This window comes from Bemisia tabaci, chromosome 2, assembly GCF_918797505.1.
Source record: "Bemisia tabaci chromosome 2, PGI_BMITA_v3".
Lineage (NCBI taxonomy): Eukaryota > Metazoa > Arthropoda > Insecta > Hemiptera > Aleyrodidae > Bemisia > Bemisia tabaci.
In genome coordinates, this window is record NC_092794.1 from 31,850,682 (window position 1) to 31,870,538 (window position 19,857).

The window sequence follows — 19,857 nt, forward strand, 5'->3', positions numbered from 1 at the left end:
GTGCACATTTCTATGCAATTAGGTTAATTTAGAAGACACCGCTTTGAAACTTATCAAAATTGTACACAAAAGAAACACAAAAACAGTGTAAAACTGTGTACTTACTTAAAGGCTTTCACCAGCAGCGGAACGGATACTATCACATTCCTACGATATTTGCACGTCCACAAAATAAGTTCAGTATTGATAAACCAGCAACTAATTCAACTGAGTTTTGACACAAAAGTGAAACGAGAGGCTGCTGAGACGTTATTTGTAAACTAACCTTTACCTACAAATATGGCCGACGTCAACGGGGTGCTCACGTGCGGGATCCTTGCTGTGCAGAACCTAACTCCAGGAAATGCTTCAGGATTTGCGTAAATCCTGGTTCTGAGTGGCGGTAGAATCTGGGTCCTACCTGCTTCCAGGATTTGTCTCCAAGAATCCTCTCAAACAACGCCTCTCCTGGAGAGCTCTCCGGTGGAGCTCCTGGAGAACAATGACGGAGAGGAATCTTGCTACCTTATATAAGGTAGCATCTCGTGTGAAGCACAGGTATACTTACTGCTAGTGAAATATAAAATGAGAAACGGTGAATTAAACATGGTAAAATATTAAATTATATGTCGATGCTGAAGTGCAAAACCACGTATCTCCACTGCGGCGATTTTGAATTTTCTCCTCTATTTTATTTCCTCAAATAGAAACAAGCCAACTTTATGCTTGAAATCGCTATAGGATATTCTGCTTATAAAGTTATTATACTTTTATTTTATAAAATATCAAGGAAGTTTTCAAGAAATTACGTTGACTAATTTTCCAAAGAAAGAGCACTTTGGGCATCAATGTAGAAATTTTTGATCAACCTACGGATCAAAGATGAAAACAGAGAAAATTTGAGGAGTAGAGAGTTTCACTGAGGCATTAAAAGTTCTAGAAATTCTTCTCTCTGGCTTTGGCACGTGCAAACTCCTCTATAATGTCTTTAAATTCCTGTTGCATAGTGATGTCCGATTCGATTGGTATGATAGTGACATTCACAAGCCTCTCTGGCCGTTGAGATGTCCCTAAATAATCGTCCACTCGCCCCATAGTGGACAATGATAGCCCTGCCAAGCAATTTGTCACCTGCACGCAAATGTATATATCTAACGCTACAGAAATATTTGGATACACGTCTTGCAAATTTTTCTTGAGCAAAAATTGATGAAGCTTTGACAAAGGAAGCTCTATCAGGGTGAGAGCTTCTGCATCAGAATCGAATACAGTTGAAGCAGCTTTTGACCATATGTTTATTTTTTAGTGAAATATGAGAAATTTGCTTCTGAATAATGTGACTTTATTGCATCACCAATATAAAACCTAGTTTGCAATTTTTCAAAATATGATTGTATCCTTCAAGCTGTTTTTAAAAATGCACCCTTTTATAACTAAAAATTTTCATCAAACCATCTTACAGTGATCCACACAGAGAAGGTCTCCACAGCTTTTACATCCGTTCAAATGTCATCACACAACTTCTCATCGTCGACATCGCAGTCATTAAATGCATTCATGACTTGTTCATCATCATCATCGTCCATGACGCAGCTGCACAGTGTCTCAAATGTCTTATCCCAATCAAACTCCGCATCTTATCATTCTAATGGCTCATCCCCTTCTTCCTCTCTGCCTGCTCTACCGGAAAAAATGAGACGTAAGCATCAGCCTGATCACCCGCTGGAGCCCACTTGCACCTCTATGATGATGACCCGCATGACTCATAGCCCAGCAGATTCTTTAAACCCGCCACCACTGCCACCAAAGAAAAAACACAGTAAGTTTCTTTTTTCACCAATATTCAGTGTCAGATTTTCTCTCCTGCTTCAAGCATTTTTTATAACCTATAATTATCCGACTCCAATTTCTAATTGGCCCCATTAAATTTCAGTAATATCTCATATTATTTTGTCCACAAATAGACCACAGATTGCAATAAGGAACCACTATTTCTGGCTCATTTTAGAAACAACAGATGTGCCATTGGTTTCTGTATACAGAAATGTGCTCTTATAGAAGAGCCAGAAGTAGAGGTCCCTTATTGCAAAATGTAATCCAAATCTCTCACATCGCCAGCACCAGATTATTCTAATATTTTAGGCTAATTATACATATACAGGGTGTAATTAGTGTAAAACTGGCTAAGACCGCTCGTACCAGGCTTCTTTCCCGCTTGTTTTAGGTAGCTTGAAGTCAGAGACCGGGAAGTTGAAAAGGCAATGAACCCCAAGGAGTCCAAATTTCATGGGCCAGAACCCCCCCCCCCCCTCTCACAGCCCCCAGGTTGAAGGGGGGAGTCATGATCCTTTAAGTTAAGGTTTCCAACCGAATTGCAATTCAGTTGCATTAAAATTGAACATTTCGGGAAATTTTGCTGTATATTGACCCCTATAAATCCAAAATCGGCCCACTCTTGGCCCAAAAATGATTTTTCAAGGAAAGAGGCAGCACCCGTACCCCCCTCCATAATTTCTCTTAGGTCCCAAAATTGATGTCGATTCTCTGGGAAAAGATAGTATTCCATGTAATGCACCCCAAAGAATCTGACTATCATGCTCCGAAGCCTCCTCAGCGGACCTTGGGGGGGGGGGGGGCTCAATTTTAAAAGTCTGGGTTCTTTTACAAAGTTCAAATTGATTGCATCCATATTGAAGAGCACAATAATTTTAAACATCAATGATTGACCACCAAGAATTCAAGTTGACCCATCCAACGCCCAAAAGTAACCTCTCTAGAGGGGGGGGGGGGGGCGGATCGGTGCTTCCCACAGAAATCGCCCTTCGCAAAATTAATGTAGATTCTCCGAAAAAAGTTGGTTTCCTTGGTAACTGACACCAAGAAACTCTGATTTCATAGTCTTGGAGCTTTCCTGATTTCCCTTGGTGTCAAACACTTATGATACTACCTTTTTTCGGAGAATCGACGTACATTTTGCGTTCAGGTACTTTTAGGCATTGAATGGGTCAATTTCAACTCAGGGAGGCAATTAATATTTAAATTCGTTGTGCTGTTGGATATGGATGCAATCAATTTGCGATTCGAAAAGGAACCCAGACTTTTAAAATGGAATCCGCCTCAATGAACGATTCGTTTTTCTCATGCCTAAAAACCCCTCAATACCAAGTTTCATGCAAATCCACCGATAGACAGCCTAAATACTCCCTTACCGCTCCAGGTCGCCATTTTGACCGCCGCCATTTTGAGAAGGACAGGATGTCCGGAAAATAATGCCAGAATTGTTTCCCTCGTCCCAAAAAACCGTCGGATACCAGTTTTCGTCCCAATCCGTCAAAAAAACGGAGCTGTCAAATTTCCATGATTTTGAACTTTGACCGGCCGCCATTTTGTCAAAAATTAAGATTTTGACTTGCGGTTTGCGCCAAAAATTTTCTTTTTTTATTCGATTGATGTGTCACAAGGGGGGGGGGGGGGATTGCTATTTGAAAAAAAAAAGTTGGGTTCCGCAGCCCCTCCCCACGGGGGGGCCCGAAAATTTTGGAGGGCCCCAAAAGTAGCTAACATTGACCGATGAACATCCCCAAAGTTCCGTTTCAAAATATTAATTACGTAAAATTTTAGAGGGGGTGGAAGGAACTTTTGGGACACCCTGTATTGCCAACGCAAAGCAAGGAAAGAAGGGCCATTCATCTTTTAGTGATCACCTGATCGACAACAAACATTAAATAGACAAAATTAGCATACTCAGGAAGTGCAAAAAGGGCAAAATTATGAACATGCTGGAACAACTGGAAATTGAAAGAAGAAAGAAATCTGGAAAACTACTGAACACCCAAGTAAAAAGACAAGTGGCACGCCTGTTTTTCCCCCCTCCTTACTAGAGCTCACGGAGTTGCAACCACGAGCTCGAACGGATTGATAATCGTGACAGTTTGTCCTAGTACCACTTCTTCCGTGATAAGTCAAGTGAGGTATTAGTTCGTTACAGAATATTGACGGCGATATTCCCAAACCAGGTATATCGTTTGCAATATTTGAAAATTCCAAGAATTCTGCAACGTCGCAAAGCGATACATGCTTTGGTTGTTTCATTGTAATTTTGGTCATAGATTTCCAGTATGACATGATGAATACCACCTGGTTAATAGGGGCTGCCCAAAACTCAGAAAAGACTGATAAGTTTGAAGAGGACTTAAGCAAGTTAAATAATGACGCAATGAGTGAAGTGAAGTATTATTCCCTGTGTAATTTTGATAAAATGTGAAGTAAAAAATTAAGTGGAAAATGAATGGTCAAACAGGGCGCCTCAAATCCACGATGACTGCCTGTAAAAGGCAGTAGTGTTAACCGGAGGTGTAGGTATAATGCTGAAAGGCATTATCTGAACGGTGTCTGCGTGCAACATAGTTCCTTTTAGCATTACGTCTTATTTTAAAATATGCTTTTATGATACATCTTCGAAAATAAGGTACCGATTTCCGTGTAAGTAACATCTGCGTTTAAAATCCCTTTACCTCCCCTGAGAACCAAGACTCTTTTTCTTCGAAATGTGAATAAAGCGAATCAGGTCATGTGAAAATCATGGCGAAATAAAAAAAATAACTACCAATCCCTAAAATCAAAAGTTGACGACACCATTGTTCAAAAAATGTACTGAGGAACATCATCCGGTGGTATGAATCACCAATGTTTTCATTTTTTCATTCTTTTTCCTTTAGTAATAGGTAACTCGGTTGTAAATATCGCTCATCCAGCAGTTTCTCTTCGAATTGTACATTTATTTGGACTGTATTTTGCAATTTGGAACTATAAATTCTGGCTCGTCTGGAAAAACACTTATGTTCATAGGGAAACTAATGGCACATACGTTGTTTTTAAACCGGGCAAGAATTTATATTTCTAATTTGCAAAATATAGTCCATTTGTAGCGTCGTTTTATTGGTTCTTCATATGGAGATAGTCACCATCCTCAATTTCAGCTCTTATTGAGGAGTAATATTAATTGCGAACGTTTAAGAAAACTGTTAGATTTATTTCAAAGATTTTTCACTATCACACTTTGAAATTTTCTGTTCTGTCCTTTAAATTTAGAAGTCATATACTTATCCCATGCTCGGAAGACACTTCATGATTATGGGGCATTTTCTGCTGTAAATTTAAAATTTACGACCAAAACTATCTAAATTCACCAAAAATAGTGCGGCATCTTAATCCTGCGGTTCCTGGTAACCTGCGGATTCGGCCTGGATTGTCAGATTTCCTGACAATCCAGGCCGAATTTTTGTCCTCCAGGCAAATTTTTGTCCTGACCAGGTGTCATTCATCCGATCATAGATAAGATCTGATAAAAGACAAATTAATTTTGAACCTCTAATCAAAATGCTAAATCAATATTATCCAGAGATCGTTACCTTACTTTCAATTTAAAATGTAATACACTAATCAAACTTTAAAAGTTACCCTCCCGCCATTTAAAGTTGGCCGCCATCCTAGATTTGATGCACCTTGTTTGACCACGGGCTTTGTTTGACACTATATTTGAAATTTACGACTAAAAGGACATAGGAATTGACACCTCATACCACACGAGATGCACATTTTAAATCACCTTAATGCTTGATAATCTAAACACGGCCACCTTTTTGCATTTTAGGCATTTTATGGGGTGTTCCGCGGAGGAGCCATGGAAAACATTTTGTATGTTTTGTGTCATTCAAGTCAACCCGATGATGGTATTCTTGTAGGAAAAGTCTATCACGTAATTTGTTCCGAGTTAGCCCTCTTTCTCCCTAATTTCTCCCGGACTGAACGAGAATTTGTGCCAAATTGCCGGAAAAATATGGGTTTTCGAATTTTACTTTAAAACGGTTGCACTTACAGAAAAAACGATTAGAAAGTGATTTGTTGGAAATTAATTCTATGCATTTTTGTCGTATTTGCCATTGTTGCCAAGTTATCGTCAAAAAAAATCTGGATTTTCGGCTAATTTTGACGTCAACGTCAATCCGGAAGGCCTTAACGTTGACGAAAAAATTCAGGAAAATTCAGGCGTTATTTTTAGACCATTTCGTCACTATTGTGCTATGTCCATCTTCAAAATGAAAAGAAGCCCAAACAAGCAGTGAACTCCAACACAATGTGTTGATAAGGCGCGTCATTAACTCGCACAAATCAACCCCTTTAGTTTTCATTTATAGAGATTTCAAAATAGGTAAGTAGCACAACAAGAGAATTCATACGATCCAAAACTGAAAGATCAACGATGCACTTTGACGAGACCGTGTATTGTGAATGTAAAAAGCCATTCGAACGAGTTTAAGTTTTTTGATCTGCCCCAAGCAAAACCTTATCAGATTCTTAAAGAAAAGTGCTACGCAATAATTTAAGCGAAGAAAGAAAAAATTTTGTCGAACTCCTGAAAGATAAAGTCGATTTAAAGGTATTTTGGGGCTAAAATACCCAAATCACCAGCATTATAAATCCCGTTATATTATTGAAAAGAAATTGACTCGACATAAATTCAATGCATTAGATATGTCTTGATTTTGTTATTTTAAACGTATTTCCATGCAAAGAAGTTCAACCATGTCCATGCTTTATTCATTCATGAATTGAAAGTAAGCAATCTACATCCCGAAAATCTACCGATTTGCCGTATTAAATTGTAGAAACTTGATATACCAAGTCGATGCACCCACTCGTTGAATTTACCAACCAATTTTGTGAGTGCAAATATGTAAAAATCAATATGCTATAGTCATTTTGGGTGCATTTACTTTTCATGAAACAATAATAATTTCAATCCCGAAAAACCATCAATTTTCCGTATAAAATCGAAAAAATCGAAATGTGTCGACTCTCTGACGTGAACATTGGATTCTACGTGTAAAAATACTCACGTATCGATATGCATATCAGAAAACCAGAACCAGAACGGAAACCATGTGTGGACACAGTTAGCAGTCCGCGGCAACATCCATTCAACTGAATAATGGTAAAAATTAGATAGAATTTTAGCCGCTTTGCCCGCCTCTCCTCGTTATTTACAAACCGCTCCTATACTCATCTCAAAATTTTTCTCAGAGCTTTGTGTTATTATCAGCTTCCATTTAAATCCCGGTTCGATGACCGAATTGGCTGCCCAAAAAGCAAGCCATTTTTGAAAGGTTCTATGAGAAATTCGTGATATTATCGGCTCTCAGGAAATCACCCCATGGCTATAATTGGTGGTATAAATGTTTGAGTGCCTAAAATAATCGTATTATTCAAAAAACTAAGGCACTAAACTATGGAGTCAGTTTCTTTTTAATAAAATAACGGGATTTACTCCCCGTGATTTAGCTATTATAGCCCCAGAATACTTTTAAAGCGCCTTTACTTTCCAGAATCTTGACGGAATTATTTTTTAGCTTAAACGACTTAAGAGACACTGTAGTTAAAAAATATAAAGAATTTTCGAGTTTGACAAAAAAAAAAAAAAAATGTTCGTTCAGGCACACCGTGTATTGTATGGAGTACTGCTGCTATTCAAACCTTATCTTCAGGTCAAAATTCTTACAAGGAAGCCCCTTGCAAGAGGCGAATTTTTTGGAATTTCTCCCAATTTTTTCTCCGTTACATAATTGAATTGCTTGTCAAATTCTGAGGTCAATTATATTTAATTGTAATTTATACATTTCTTTTTTTCCCTTCATTTTATTTTTTGTCTGGAGAAGTTTCGTTGATTACTTCGGATTTCGAATACTGTAACTTCTCTTCTATTCGGCCGATTTTTATGAATGAGACCTCTTTTAATTCGTGTTTTAACGGAGAGTGAGGAAAAAATTGCAAAGTACACGCGAAACAATTTTTTTTGAAAATTGGACGAATCCTAGCGTGACGGTGAAATGGTTAATCAAGCGTAAAATCAAGGGTGAGGGTCCGGGTCGGGTCGCTCGGGAGGACAAAAGAAAATGCCTCTGTGTCGGGACAGAGGTCCGGTGTGCGGGGAGGAGAAGGGTAAGTGGTTTTCTGTAAAAGCAAACTGATTTCTGTATGTGTTATGGTTAGCACATGGTCTAATGAGTTTTGAGGCTCATCACAGATTGCACTTACGGTTGTCTGGCCTGGCCTTCGCTATCAGAGGAAAGGTACCAACTTTTGAAAAGCCTAACAGTGGTGTGGAGATTTGTCAAAGCAACGTTATGAACGAAACGGAGGAGTAATTTTCTCATTCTTAGAGTGCCGGCCTGGTCAGCCATCCTCGAATCAGTTCGCTTGATTCTGCTTATATATGCATATTTTAAATCAGCGCGCCCCACTCTTAGGCTTTTTTTAAAAAAACCAAGTAACGTAGACTCTTGGTATTCACTGCACATAAACTAGGGAGCCCCAGAATGAGAAACAACTTTAAATCATAATTATTGACGGAAAAATAAACTTTTTACACGCTTTGGAAAATCTCAGAAGTTCGCGGTAGTCACTTTTCGGTAAGGAACTAAGGGACTCGGTTATTGTATCGAGTGGGGGGTCGAAACGATCGCAAAGGCGGTATACTACGTATACGCGCCAAAACGCTCCACCCTAGTGGCCATAGTCTTTCTATAGAGGTACTCAAAACGTCACACCATACTAATTACATGTATACCAGGTTTTAACGTTTCACGTGAAGGCGCATTTACTCCCCTACCTGCCTTACACCACCCGCCCAAAGCCGAGCTTTATACGCAGCCTAGATTGTGTTTTACAAGTCTATGTGTACAGGATTATCCAAAAGTCACCTGAGAAGTTGGTGACTTTTTTCCTAATTGACGTAAAAAGAAGGAGTATTGTTTTGGGTCTTTTCCGGCCCCTCCTGGATTTTGCTGAATGTTTCATATTTTCAAAGTACTAGTCCTAGGTAGACTCAATGCCAAATATTTTACCGAACGGAGCCCGTGCAAAGGTGCAGCAGCGCCTCAAACCCCAAATCCTGGCATCAAAAAGTCGTTATTTTCGTTGACTGTTTCAACTATTTTCACTCTTTCAGAAGATTATTTCTATGTATTTTTTGCGTACTTCCCAAATCTATCTCTTTTCCAATTCTAGCTTTTAAGAAGGTGTCCGATGAATTTTAAGGGGCCTTGCGGTCTATTGTTGCCATTTTTGGCCCTTTTTCGGGGCTTTTCAATTTAAACTTAGAACCGTGTATTTTTTTTAAAAGAACGCAAGAAAAGAAATAAAAAGTGTTTGTGAAACTTTTTTCTTGGTTGCCAAATTTTTGAGAAAAATCGTTCCAAAGAGCCAAAAATGGTAAAATTTCGAGAAATTACCATGCCTACGGTTCAAGAAAGTGGGGTACAGCTATTATATTAACGTACGTAACAGCTCTTACCCATATATACGACCTATCAAAAAATTATAGTTGTCTCTGGATTCTCACCACGTGAAAATTGACCGGGATGTCGATTTTAGCGGCCTTTTTTTACTTGAAGGTAGCTCTTTTGAATATTTTTTGACCTTAGTCACCCTTTATAGGTGAGTAACATAAGTATTTCCCTATGTACTTTTCACATCTAGCCATACAAACGGCTTCCTGTGAATTTGGAAAGGCCTAACGGCCTATTGTTGACGATTTTTACCAATTTTTAGGAGTTTTTTCAAGTTTACCTGTGTATAACTTAATTTAATCTAAAAACCGTGCACATTTTCGGAAAGAAGGTAATTAAAAAATACAAGCATAGGGTACTTTGTCACTTTTCCTTATATTGCCAAATTTTCGAGAAAGATGTCCTTAAGTGCCTAAAATGATAAAAATTGGATTAATCATCAGGTTGACGATTCTAGGATGTGAATCATGACTTTCGTAAGGATTGTGGGACACTGTATCCACGCAGTTTTTTTGTTCGGTATTTTGCCTGTAGTAGGCATCTTAAGAACCAAGGACTATCTCGAGGTTACAGGAATATACCGGTGAGATGGAGTGAAGGATGAGGTGGAGGCACCTTGAGGGTCTGTTGCGTGACGTTCATCTGAGCCATTACATGTTCGGTGAGACTTATTGCAATTTTCCATATTTGATACGTTATTTGTAGTGAAAGAAAACTTAAAATTCACTTCCTGGAATCTTCGACGTGATGATTAATCCAATTCTTATCATTTTTGGCAATTAAGGACGATTTTTTTCGAAAATTTGGCTACGTAGGGACAAGTGACAAAGTACTCTACGCATGTATTTTTTTACGTTCTTTCCAAAAATGTACACGGTTTTTAGATTAAATTAAGTTTTACACATTTAAACTTGAAAAATTGTCAATATTGGACCGCGTTAGGCCTTTCCAAGTTCACAGGAAGCCATTTTTATGGCTAGATAAGAAAAGTACATAGAGAAATACGTATGTTACTCACCTATGGAGGGTGACTAAGGTCGCATAACGTTCAAAAGAGCTACCCTCAAGTAAAAAGAGGCTGCTAAAATCGACATCCCGGTCAATTTTCACATCTTGGGAACCCAGGGACATAACTGTAATTTTTTGATATGTCGTATACGGACCATGTCCGTGAAGTTATCCCCCTCACCTCCCCAAAAATTAAAAAATGCATGGTCAGGAATTTGCTCACCTTTTGCTCAAGGTGGAAAAACCACTTTTTAGCAATTGCTCACCTTCCCTTCCCCCAAAATTTCAATTCGAAATTCCCTATGGACCCCCGAAAATGCCAGCCCCCCGACCTCGTCCGATCGACTTCAAACCGGTGTCAAACAAATGCTCTTGAATTGCTCAGAATTGCTCACCAAAAATTAGGAATTGCTCACCCTTCCTTCCCCCCCAAAATGAGGGTGCCACCTGGTGCCCCAAAATATGCCAACCCCCCGACACCGTCCGATCGACTTCAAACCGGTGTCAAACATTTGCTCTTGAATTGCTCAGAATTGCTCACCAAAAATTAGGAATTGCTCACCCACCCTCCCCCCCCCCAAAATGAGGGTGCCACCTGGTGCCCCAAAATATGCCAGCCCCCCGACATCATCCGATCGACTTCAAACCGGTGTCAAACAATTGCTCTTGAATTGCTCAGAATTGCTCACCAAAAATTAGGAATTGCTCACCCACCCTTCCCCTCCAAAATGCAATTCGAAATTCACCGTATCGACCCCCCAAAAATGCCAGCCCCCCGACATCGTCCGATCGGCTTCAAACCGGTGTCAAATAATTGCTCTTGAATTGCTCAATATTGCTCACTCACTATTTTTTACTGGAAGTTGCGGCGAGGGGAAAATGGGCCCATCGTAAACTTCAGCCTCAGGAAAATGGTAATCTTGGTGATTCCATCGGTAAAGTTTGAAATGCACTCCATGTTTTTCGAGTTCCTTCGGAAATATTCGTCTTCGAATGCTTTCTGCTTAAAAAATGTAACTACACTGAAAAAAAAGTAGCTTGGATCAAGCATGATAATTCTTTAATTTGCCGCCAAGAATTTTCTTTATCTTGCTTTAAGCTGATTTTTTCTTGATTCAAGAAAAAAAATTATTGGGTTAAGCAAAAATGTAGCTTATATTAACCAGCAAAATTCTTGATTTAAGAAGAAATACTTTTTGGCGGCAAATTAAGATTCTTTTTTTTTCCAGTGTATGGTACAGGTGAACATTTCACAAGAGGTGTCGTTTTTTTTTATTGAAACCATTCATCACTAATGCCCTTTTAACGAATACTGCGACGTTTTATGTGGCAAAAAATGCTTGAAAGGCAACGCATCAGTTCCGGCAGCAATGACTGGACTGCTCGCAGGAGATTTCCTATTGTGCAGCGAAGGGACTCCCGCAACCCGCTTTGTGTCGGGGTTGAAACAATGGGTACCCTTCATCCCTCCTTATTGAGCTCATGTACCCGATCCGAAAATGTTTTGCGGTTGAAAACTTTATCTTTTACCGTGAAAATTGAGTTCCAGCGCGAATTTAAGGTGATTTGATGGACGCCTTATTTTGTGTCAAAAGGGCATGCGATGTATCGCATCAATTGGTTCCATTTTTTTAGCTACTCGTCATTTTCCTCCAATTTTGAGATCGCAATTCTGTTGCCAGGAGACTAAAGCACTCACTTCCCAATATCAACAAAGAAATTCAACGTAATAAAGGCGTGGTTTTTTTAGAGAGAAAACATCGCATTTGATACTGGTATCGAAACTGCACTCGAATGCGATTTTCTCTCTAAAGAAACCACGCCTTTATTACGTTGAATTTCCTTGTTAAAATTGGTAAGTGAGTGCTTAAGTCTCCCTACAACTGAATTGCGATCTCAAAATTGGAGAAAAATGACGAGTACCTGAAAAAATTGAACCAATTGATGCGATACATCGCATGCCCTTTTGACACAAAATAAGGCGTCCATCAAATCACCTTAAATTGAGTTCCAGCGCGAATTTAAGGTGATTTGATGGACGCCTTATTTTGTGTCAAAAGGGCATGCGATGTATCGCATCAATTGGTTCAATTTTTTCAGGTACTCGTCATTTTTCTCCAATTTTGAGATCGCAATTCTGTTGCCAGGAGACTAAAGCACTCACTTCCCAATATCAACAAAGAAATTCAACGTAATAAAGGCGTGGTTTCTTTAGAGAGAAAATCGCATTCGAGTGCAGTTTCGATACCAGTATCAAATGCGATGTTTTCTCTCTAAAAAAACCACGCCTTTATTACGTTGAATTTCTTTGTTGATATTGGGAAGTGAGTGCTTTAGTCTCCTGGCAACAGAATTGCGATCTCAAAATTGGAGGAAAATGACGAGTAGCTAAAAAAATGGAACCAATTGATGCGATACATCGCATGCCCTTTTGACACAAAATAAGGCGTCCATCAAATCACCTTAAATTCGCGCTGGAACTCAATTTTCACGGTAAAAGATAAAGTTTTCAACCGCAAAACATTTTCGGATCGGGTACATGAGCTCAATAAGGAGGGATGAAGGGTACCCATTGTTTCAACCCCGACACAAAGCGGGTTGCGGGAGTCCCTTCGCTGCACAATAGGAAATCTCCTGCGAGCAGTCCAGTCATTGCTGCCGGAACTGATGCGTTGCCTTTCAAGCATTTTTTGCCACATAAAACGTCGCAGTATTCGTTAAAAGGGCATTAGTGATGAATGGTTTCAATAAAAAAAAACGACACCTCTTGTGAAATGTTCACCTGTACCATACACTGGAAAAAAAAAGAATCTTAATTTGCCGCCAAAAAGTATTTCTTCTTAAATCAAGAATTTTGCTGGTTAAGGTGAGGTTGGGTAACTGGGCAGGAGTTCGGAGAAAAATGTCAAAATTTCAACTTCATGATTTTTTTCCCATCATTATATTGACAGTGGAGGCTACTTTTAAATTTTTTTTAGTAAGTACAACACCTTGTCTAAATGTAGGAAGAGTCAAAAGTCGAATTTCATCTTTCAATTTTTTCCCACAAATTTTCAAAAATTTCCCGTTTTTTTCACCCAGTTACCCAACGTCGTGGGGTAACTGGACTACCCCCCCTTAATTTTTGAGGGGGCATTATTTTTAATTCTCATTGGCCAGAAAGTGATGTCCTGCTCATGAAGGTTTAAGAAAATGTCATTTGAATGTATATAAACATGTTTAAGTGGTTAAGAATGATGTCGTAACAGTTAGCGGCAAAAAAACCCTCAAATCTGAGAATTGAATAACGGTAAAAAAAATTGTTTCCTTGTAGATAAATGCTTAGAACTTTCTGTATTACTACTTATAAAGTAGTATTGTATACCAGGACACTGTTTGGCCACTTTTAGTGAGATTAAGCATGATACATTTTTAAAAAATGAAAAAAAATTAAGCCGCAAGGCTGATCTGGGATAGAGTCAGGCGCCAAAAAGTTCCCTTAATTTTTAAGGGGGGCATTATTTGTAATTCTCATTGGCCAGAAAAGAATGTCCTTCTCATGAGGGTTTCAGAGAATTTCATTTGAATTTATATAACCATGTTTAAGTCGTTTAAAGTGATGTCATAACAGTTAGCCGCAAAAATGTAATTAAGTAATGCTTAAGTTATGCTATAATTGACTTAAGTTAGAAGTTTAGTGTGCTGGGAACCCTGATTATTGGTCTTTGGCACTTAAAAGTCCACAATAGTCAATTAGTTTTGACATTTTCAGAAGTAAACAAACACCGAAGCACAGCAACCTTGCAATGGGTAACTGGGCAGGTGCCACCACTGCCACCTGCCCAGTTACCTTGGGGTGGGTGCCCAGTTACCCCACAAAGGGAAAATTTTCAAGGTAACTGGGCATCAACCCTTTGCAGCCAGTATTTTCATCCAATTACGTTGTAATTACTCACGCATTACACAAATACATCATACATGAAGAAGAATTGTCAAAGTTGAATAAAATACTTGCTGGGAGTGAGATATGAGGCTCTTTTCGGGACCACCTCCGGCGTTGTTTTGAAAAAAAAGCTGTCCAATTTTCGGCACTTTACCATTCACCATAAAATTTTTTTTTGAAGTTATGTTTACATGTTCTAGATGGTTTACGTCATAATGAAGGTATGCCAACAGTGAAAACAATTTTTGCACTAATCTGGTAGAAATACAGAGGGTACTGCCCAGTTACCCCACCGCCCAGTTACCCAACCTCACCTTAATATAAGCTACATTTTTGCTTAACCCAATAATTTTTTTTCTTGAATCAAGAAAAAATCAGCTTAAAGCAAGATAAAGAAAATTCTTGGCGGCAAATTAAAGAATTATCATGCTTGATCCAAGCTACTTTTTTTTCAGTGTAGTTACATTTTTTAAGCAGAAAGCATTCGAAGACGAATATTTCCGAAGGAACTCGAAAAACATGGAGTGCATTTCAAACTTTACCGATGGAATCACCAAGATTACCATTTTCCTGAGGCTGAAGTTTACGATGGGCCCATTTTCCCCTCGCCGCAACTTCCAGTAAAAAATAGTGAGTGAGCAATATTGAGCAATTCAAGCAATACTCGTCATTTTCCTCCAATTTTGAGATCGCAATTCTGTTGCCAGGAGACTAAAGCACTCACTTCCCAATATCAACAAAGAAATTCAACGTAATAAAGGCGTGGTTTTTTTAGAGAGAAAACATCGCATTTGATACTGGTATCGAAACTGCACTCGAATGCGATTTTCTCTCTAAAGAAACCACGCCTTTATTACGTTGAATTTCCTTGTTAAAATTGGTAAGTGAGTGCTTAAGTCTCCCTACAACTGAATTGCGATCTCAAAATTGGAGAAAAATGACGAGTACCTGAAAAAATTGAACCAATTGATGCGATATATCGCATGCCGCTCTGACACAAAACATGGCGTCCATCGAATCACCTTAAGTTAAAAACGCACCAAAAGTTCGTCCAATTATCTCAATTTTACTGTTGCAAGCTGATGTGCGGCCTTTGCTCATGATCGCGATTTGCCAAGAAATGCCGTGGATCAACTTAAATTTAAGATAATAGGACGGATTTTTAGGGCATTTTCATCAAAATTTTGAGCTGAGTATCGGCAAAACTTTATAATTTATGTTATAAATGCATCGTCAACCGTCAAATATCCAAAAATTTCCTGGTTCCGTGGAGGGGCCGATTTCGGCCCAAATCGCAGGCCCTCCTTTCGACTCGCCGATGAACGGTACGTAATAGTTTGTTTTCCTGAATTTTTGTTTATAGGATATGTCTCATTATGTCTCCCAATCTGTTGAGTGTGGGAGACAGGAATACCGACACTCAAAAGAATAGAAGGTTTTTTAAAAGCTAAAAGATCGAAAGGCTCCGGCGAAACAGTAAAGGACTGCTGCCGTAAATTCACATTATCCACGCTCCTCACGCGGATACAAATTACTCGTCAAGAGACCGCTCTATTGTGAAAAATATTAGGCTCTTCTAGACGTGACCGTCTCAACCCAGTTTTCGTCACCTCCCACATATGTGAGAAACCGCTTATTGCCATGTTTCCGACAACCGTTTCCCAGGAATGCATATTGGTAAAATATCGATTTTTGAGAAAATTTCCATTACGGATATTGAAAAGGGCGATGGCCGGCGAATTTATTTTGATGTCTCAATGTTTTCATTTGTTTGCAAGGAAGCATACGGTCCGTAGCATTGCACCTTATCTCGATTGACTCCTCTAAAACAACGTTTATGTCTCATTGTCTTGGGATTCAATCAGGGCTGTTACGCGATTTTTAGAAAGTATTTGTATTTGTATTTTTTTTTAATGAAGCTAACGAAAAATGTGACAGAAAATATTTAATTCTGTAATGAAAATGTGGAAGAGTGTACAAGGCGCATTCGAGTGAGTTAAATCTCAACTAGATTTCGGGGATTTGTAAATAATATGCAATTTACACATTTATGAACATTTCTCAAAAAATAGTCCTGTCAAATTTTTGATATGTTTCGACCCAGACACGTGGGAAAATTATAATTGTTTTTGAGATAGAAGCCAAGTATCTATATATTTGACTTTCTGAATACGTTAACACTCTGATTTCGAATTGGAGCTCGTTGAACTCAACAGCGCTACTTAAAAAGGCCCCTGATAAATAATCTGGATCAATATCGCAGCTGTTTGAAGATCCAAGGCAAAAAGCGCCGGATCTCCCATCCGGATTTTTCTTCCGTTGCCGCAGCACGTGACCGTTGCCATCAGTTTCAACGGGCAGTAGACGAAGCGCATAGAGATGTGGCGACGCTGCGCTTCGAAGGGTTCCGGCTACCTGCGACTTTTAAAGATCCCGCGCAAAGAGCGCCGGATCTCCCGTCCGGAATTATCTTGCGTTGCCGCAGCGCCTGACTCTTGCCGGCCGTTTCAATGGGCAGTAGACGGAGCGGAGAGAGATGTAGCCACGCTGCACTTCGAGGGGTTCCGGCTACCTGCGAGCCTGCGACTGCGGAGCGAAAGATTTGAGTTCTAGGGGCGCGCTAGTCCGTTAATTTGAAATTCTTCAGTTCTTAGCTCTTTCCTGAAAAATGCTGAGACTCATCATTCGAGATATTTCATATATCTCTGGAGTTCTTTACAGTATAGTTCAAATATTAGAGGATAATTCAATGTGCATTTAACTCCGCCCTCCGGAGCTTACATTTCTCCGATACACCCCGAATGATTTGAGTCAGGGCCGGATACATCATACATATAGACACACTAGGCGTGCGCCAAGAAGTCCTTTCCACCAAACGGGACACGTCAAAAAAATCCTCCGCTACCCCTCTCATCCCATAATCCACCAAAAAATTACTCAAACTGCGGTTATCTCGGTTATTAATTCGAATTTTACTAACGGGTCATCTTAACCATCCTCGCCTGAGAGTAAAAATCATCGCACCCCCTCTGACCAGATGGGTATCCGCAAATTGGACTAGATCAATTGACAAGAAACTTCTAAATCCAGCACTAATATAAAAAGTGACGGGATCTACAATCTTCTATGTTCTAAATCGAGCTACGTTCGCGAATCAAACTCCATATTCTGACGACTAAAAGGGTCTAAAATCTGCTAAGTTCCAAATCGAGCTACATTAGCAAATCCAACTCCATATTCTTACGACTAAAGTTCATTGAATGAAATGTTGGCATTGCAGTGAAATTTGTTGACAGCAATTGCTTGACACCGGTTTAAAGTCGATCGGACGATGTCGGGGGGGCTGGCATATTTTGGGGGCTCCAGGTGGCACCCTCAATTTTTTTTTGGGGGGGGGGAAGGGTGGGTGAGCAATTTCTAATTTTTGGTGAGCAATTCTGAGCAATTCAAGAGCAATTGTTTGACACCGGTTTGAAGTCGATCGGACGATGTCGGGGGGCTGGCATATTTTGGGGCACCAGGTGGCACCCTCATTTTGGGGGGGGGGGAAGGGTGGGTGAGCAATTCCTAATTTTTGTCGAGCAATTCTGAGCAATTCAAGAGCAATTGTTTGACACCGGTTTGAAGTCGATCGGACGATGTCGGGGGGCTGGCATATTTTGGGGCATCAGGTGGCACCCTCATTTTTTTTGGGGAGGAAGGGTGGGTGAGCAATTCCTAATTTTTGGTGAGCAATTCAAGAGCAATTGTTTGACACCGGTTTGAAGTCGATCGGACAAGGTCGGGGGGCTGGCATTTTTGGGGGGTCCACATGGTGAATTTTGAAATGGATTTTGAGGGGGAAGGGAGGGTGAGCAATTCCTAATTTTTGGTGAGCAATTCTGAGCAATTCAAGAGCAATTGTTTGACACCGGTTTGAATTCGATCGGACGAGGTCGGGGGGCTGGCATTTTTGGGGGTCCATAGGGAATTCCGAATTGAAATTTGGGGGGAAGGGAAGGCGAGCAATTGCAAAAAATTTTTTTTTTCACCTGAGCAAAAGGTGAGCAAATTCCTGACGATGCATTTTTTAATTTTTCAAATTTATCAAATTTTGCCTAGTTTAGGCTCTTTGGAACGATTTTTCTTGAAAATTTGGTAACCTAGAAAAAAGTTTACCCAAACATTTTTTACATTTTTTCTTGCCTTCTTTTAAAAAAAGTACACGGTTCTTAGTTTAAATTGAGTTCAACGTGTGTAAAATTGAAAAAACCCCTATTCATGGGCCAAAACTGGCATCTATGGACCGCGAGGCCCCTCAAAATTCATCGGAGAACTTTTTAAAAGCCAGAAATGGAAAGTACGCAAAAAAATACGTTGGAACCATCTACTGGAAGAGTGAAAACAGTCGAAAAAGTCAACGAGGGTAACAACTTTCGATGCCAGGATTTTGGGCTTGAGGCGCTGCTGCACCTTTGCACGGGCTCCGTTCGGTAAAATATTTGGCATAGAGTCTATCTAGGACTAGTACTTTGTATTTTCTCACGAAAAAGGAGCCACTTTGAATATCTGCCGACCGTGTCGGAATTTCGAAAAACGGTATAATACGTGTTCGTATATATCGAGGGGGACACCTTTTGGCGTATTTGACATTCTCCCAAACCGCGGGAGGGGCGCGGGGCGGAGGGTGCCTAGGGTGCGTCAAAAAAAATGAAAGTCTGAAATGTTCCGCTCCCCAGGCGGCAATCGATGACGTTTGGTAAAAAAACATGTTTGCCAAAATTTGGGCCAATTTCAATCATTTTAAATGGTGCCAAAGGTCAATTTTGTGATGAAATTATGATATTTTGGTTTAGACCTCGATTTCGTACAAAAAACTCGATTTTACGCTGAAATCATGCGTTTACGAGAAAAATGTCAAAGAACTCGACTTGTAGAGGATGAAATTTTACACTAGGAGGACGTCTTTGTAACCGATAAAAATCAAATTGAACTAGAAAAACTAAACTCGGTATTTATTTTTTTGGTCCTCAGAATTTCCGAGGTCTTACTAAGTAGAGGTTTAAAAGACTCATTTTTCACGAAAATAAGTCGAAAGAGGGTATAAATGAACTGTAGGCAAGTGTTGAGGATGCAAATGTCATCGGAACTTCCTCAGTTTCAAAACAAGTTCCAACTATTTTGCACAATCCTCCAAAAAGTGTACGACTCGAGAAGCAGGATCGTGCTATAAGAGTAGGGGGAAAGTGCGGTTTGACCGGGAAAAATTGCGTAACAAACTTTCCCTATGTAATCGTCATCAGTAGGTCCCCCTGAACAACTTCCTAAAAGTTAAAAATGGCCCGACCCCGGAATATCCCTCAAAAAAGTTAAAATTGAAAATGGCGGCCGTAATAAGAGGGTCCGGGAAATCGGTATTTTAAAATGCTCATTCTGTCTCATCATGTGAGGTATCATTTCCTATGTAATTTTGGTCGTAGATTTCATAAATAAATTTCGCAAGGCCCTCCGGCTAAAGGGGGCGCTCCAAATCAAAGATGGCGGCGGCCCTCCGGCCAAAGGGGGCGCTCCAAATCAAAGATGGCGGCCAAATGTGGAAGGCAGGAGGTTGCATTTTTTTAA

The 19,857-nt window shown here is 39.7% G+C and overlaps 1 protein-coding gene across 8 annotated transcripts in view; it reads left to right on the forward strand.

The window, feature by feature from the left end:
- C3G (C3G guanyl-nucleotide exchange factor) overlaps positions 1-19,857 on the forward strand; it is a 358,778-nt gene that overhangs the window by 128,341 nt on the left and 210,580 nt on the right. For 7 of the 8 annotated variants that reach the window (XM_072297152.1, XM_072297154.1, XM_072297149.1 and 4 more), the window contains exon 8: positions 1,442-1,798. The exons of the other annotated variant lie outside the window; for it this stretch is intronic. In XM_072297152.1, the coding sequence (XP_072153253.1) occupies positions 1,442-1,798 (357 nt within the window). The remainder of the gene's footprint in view (positions 1-1,441; positions 1,799-19,857) is intronic. 8 annotated transcript variants of the gene reach the window in all.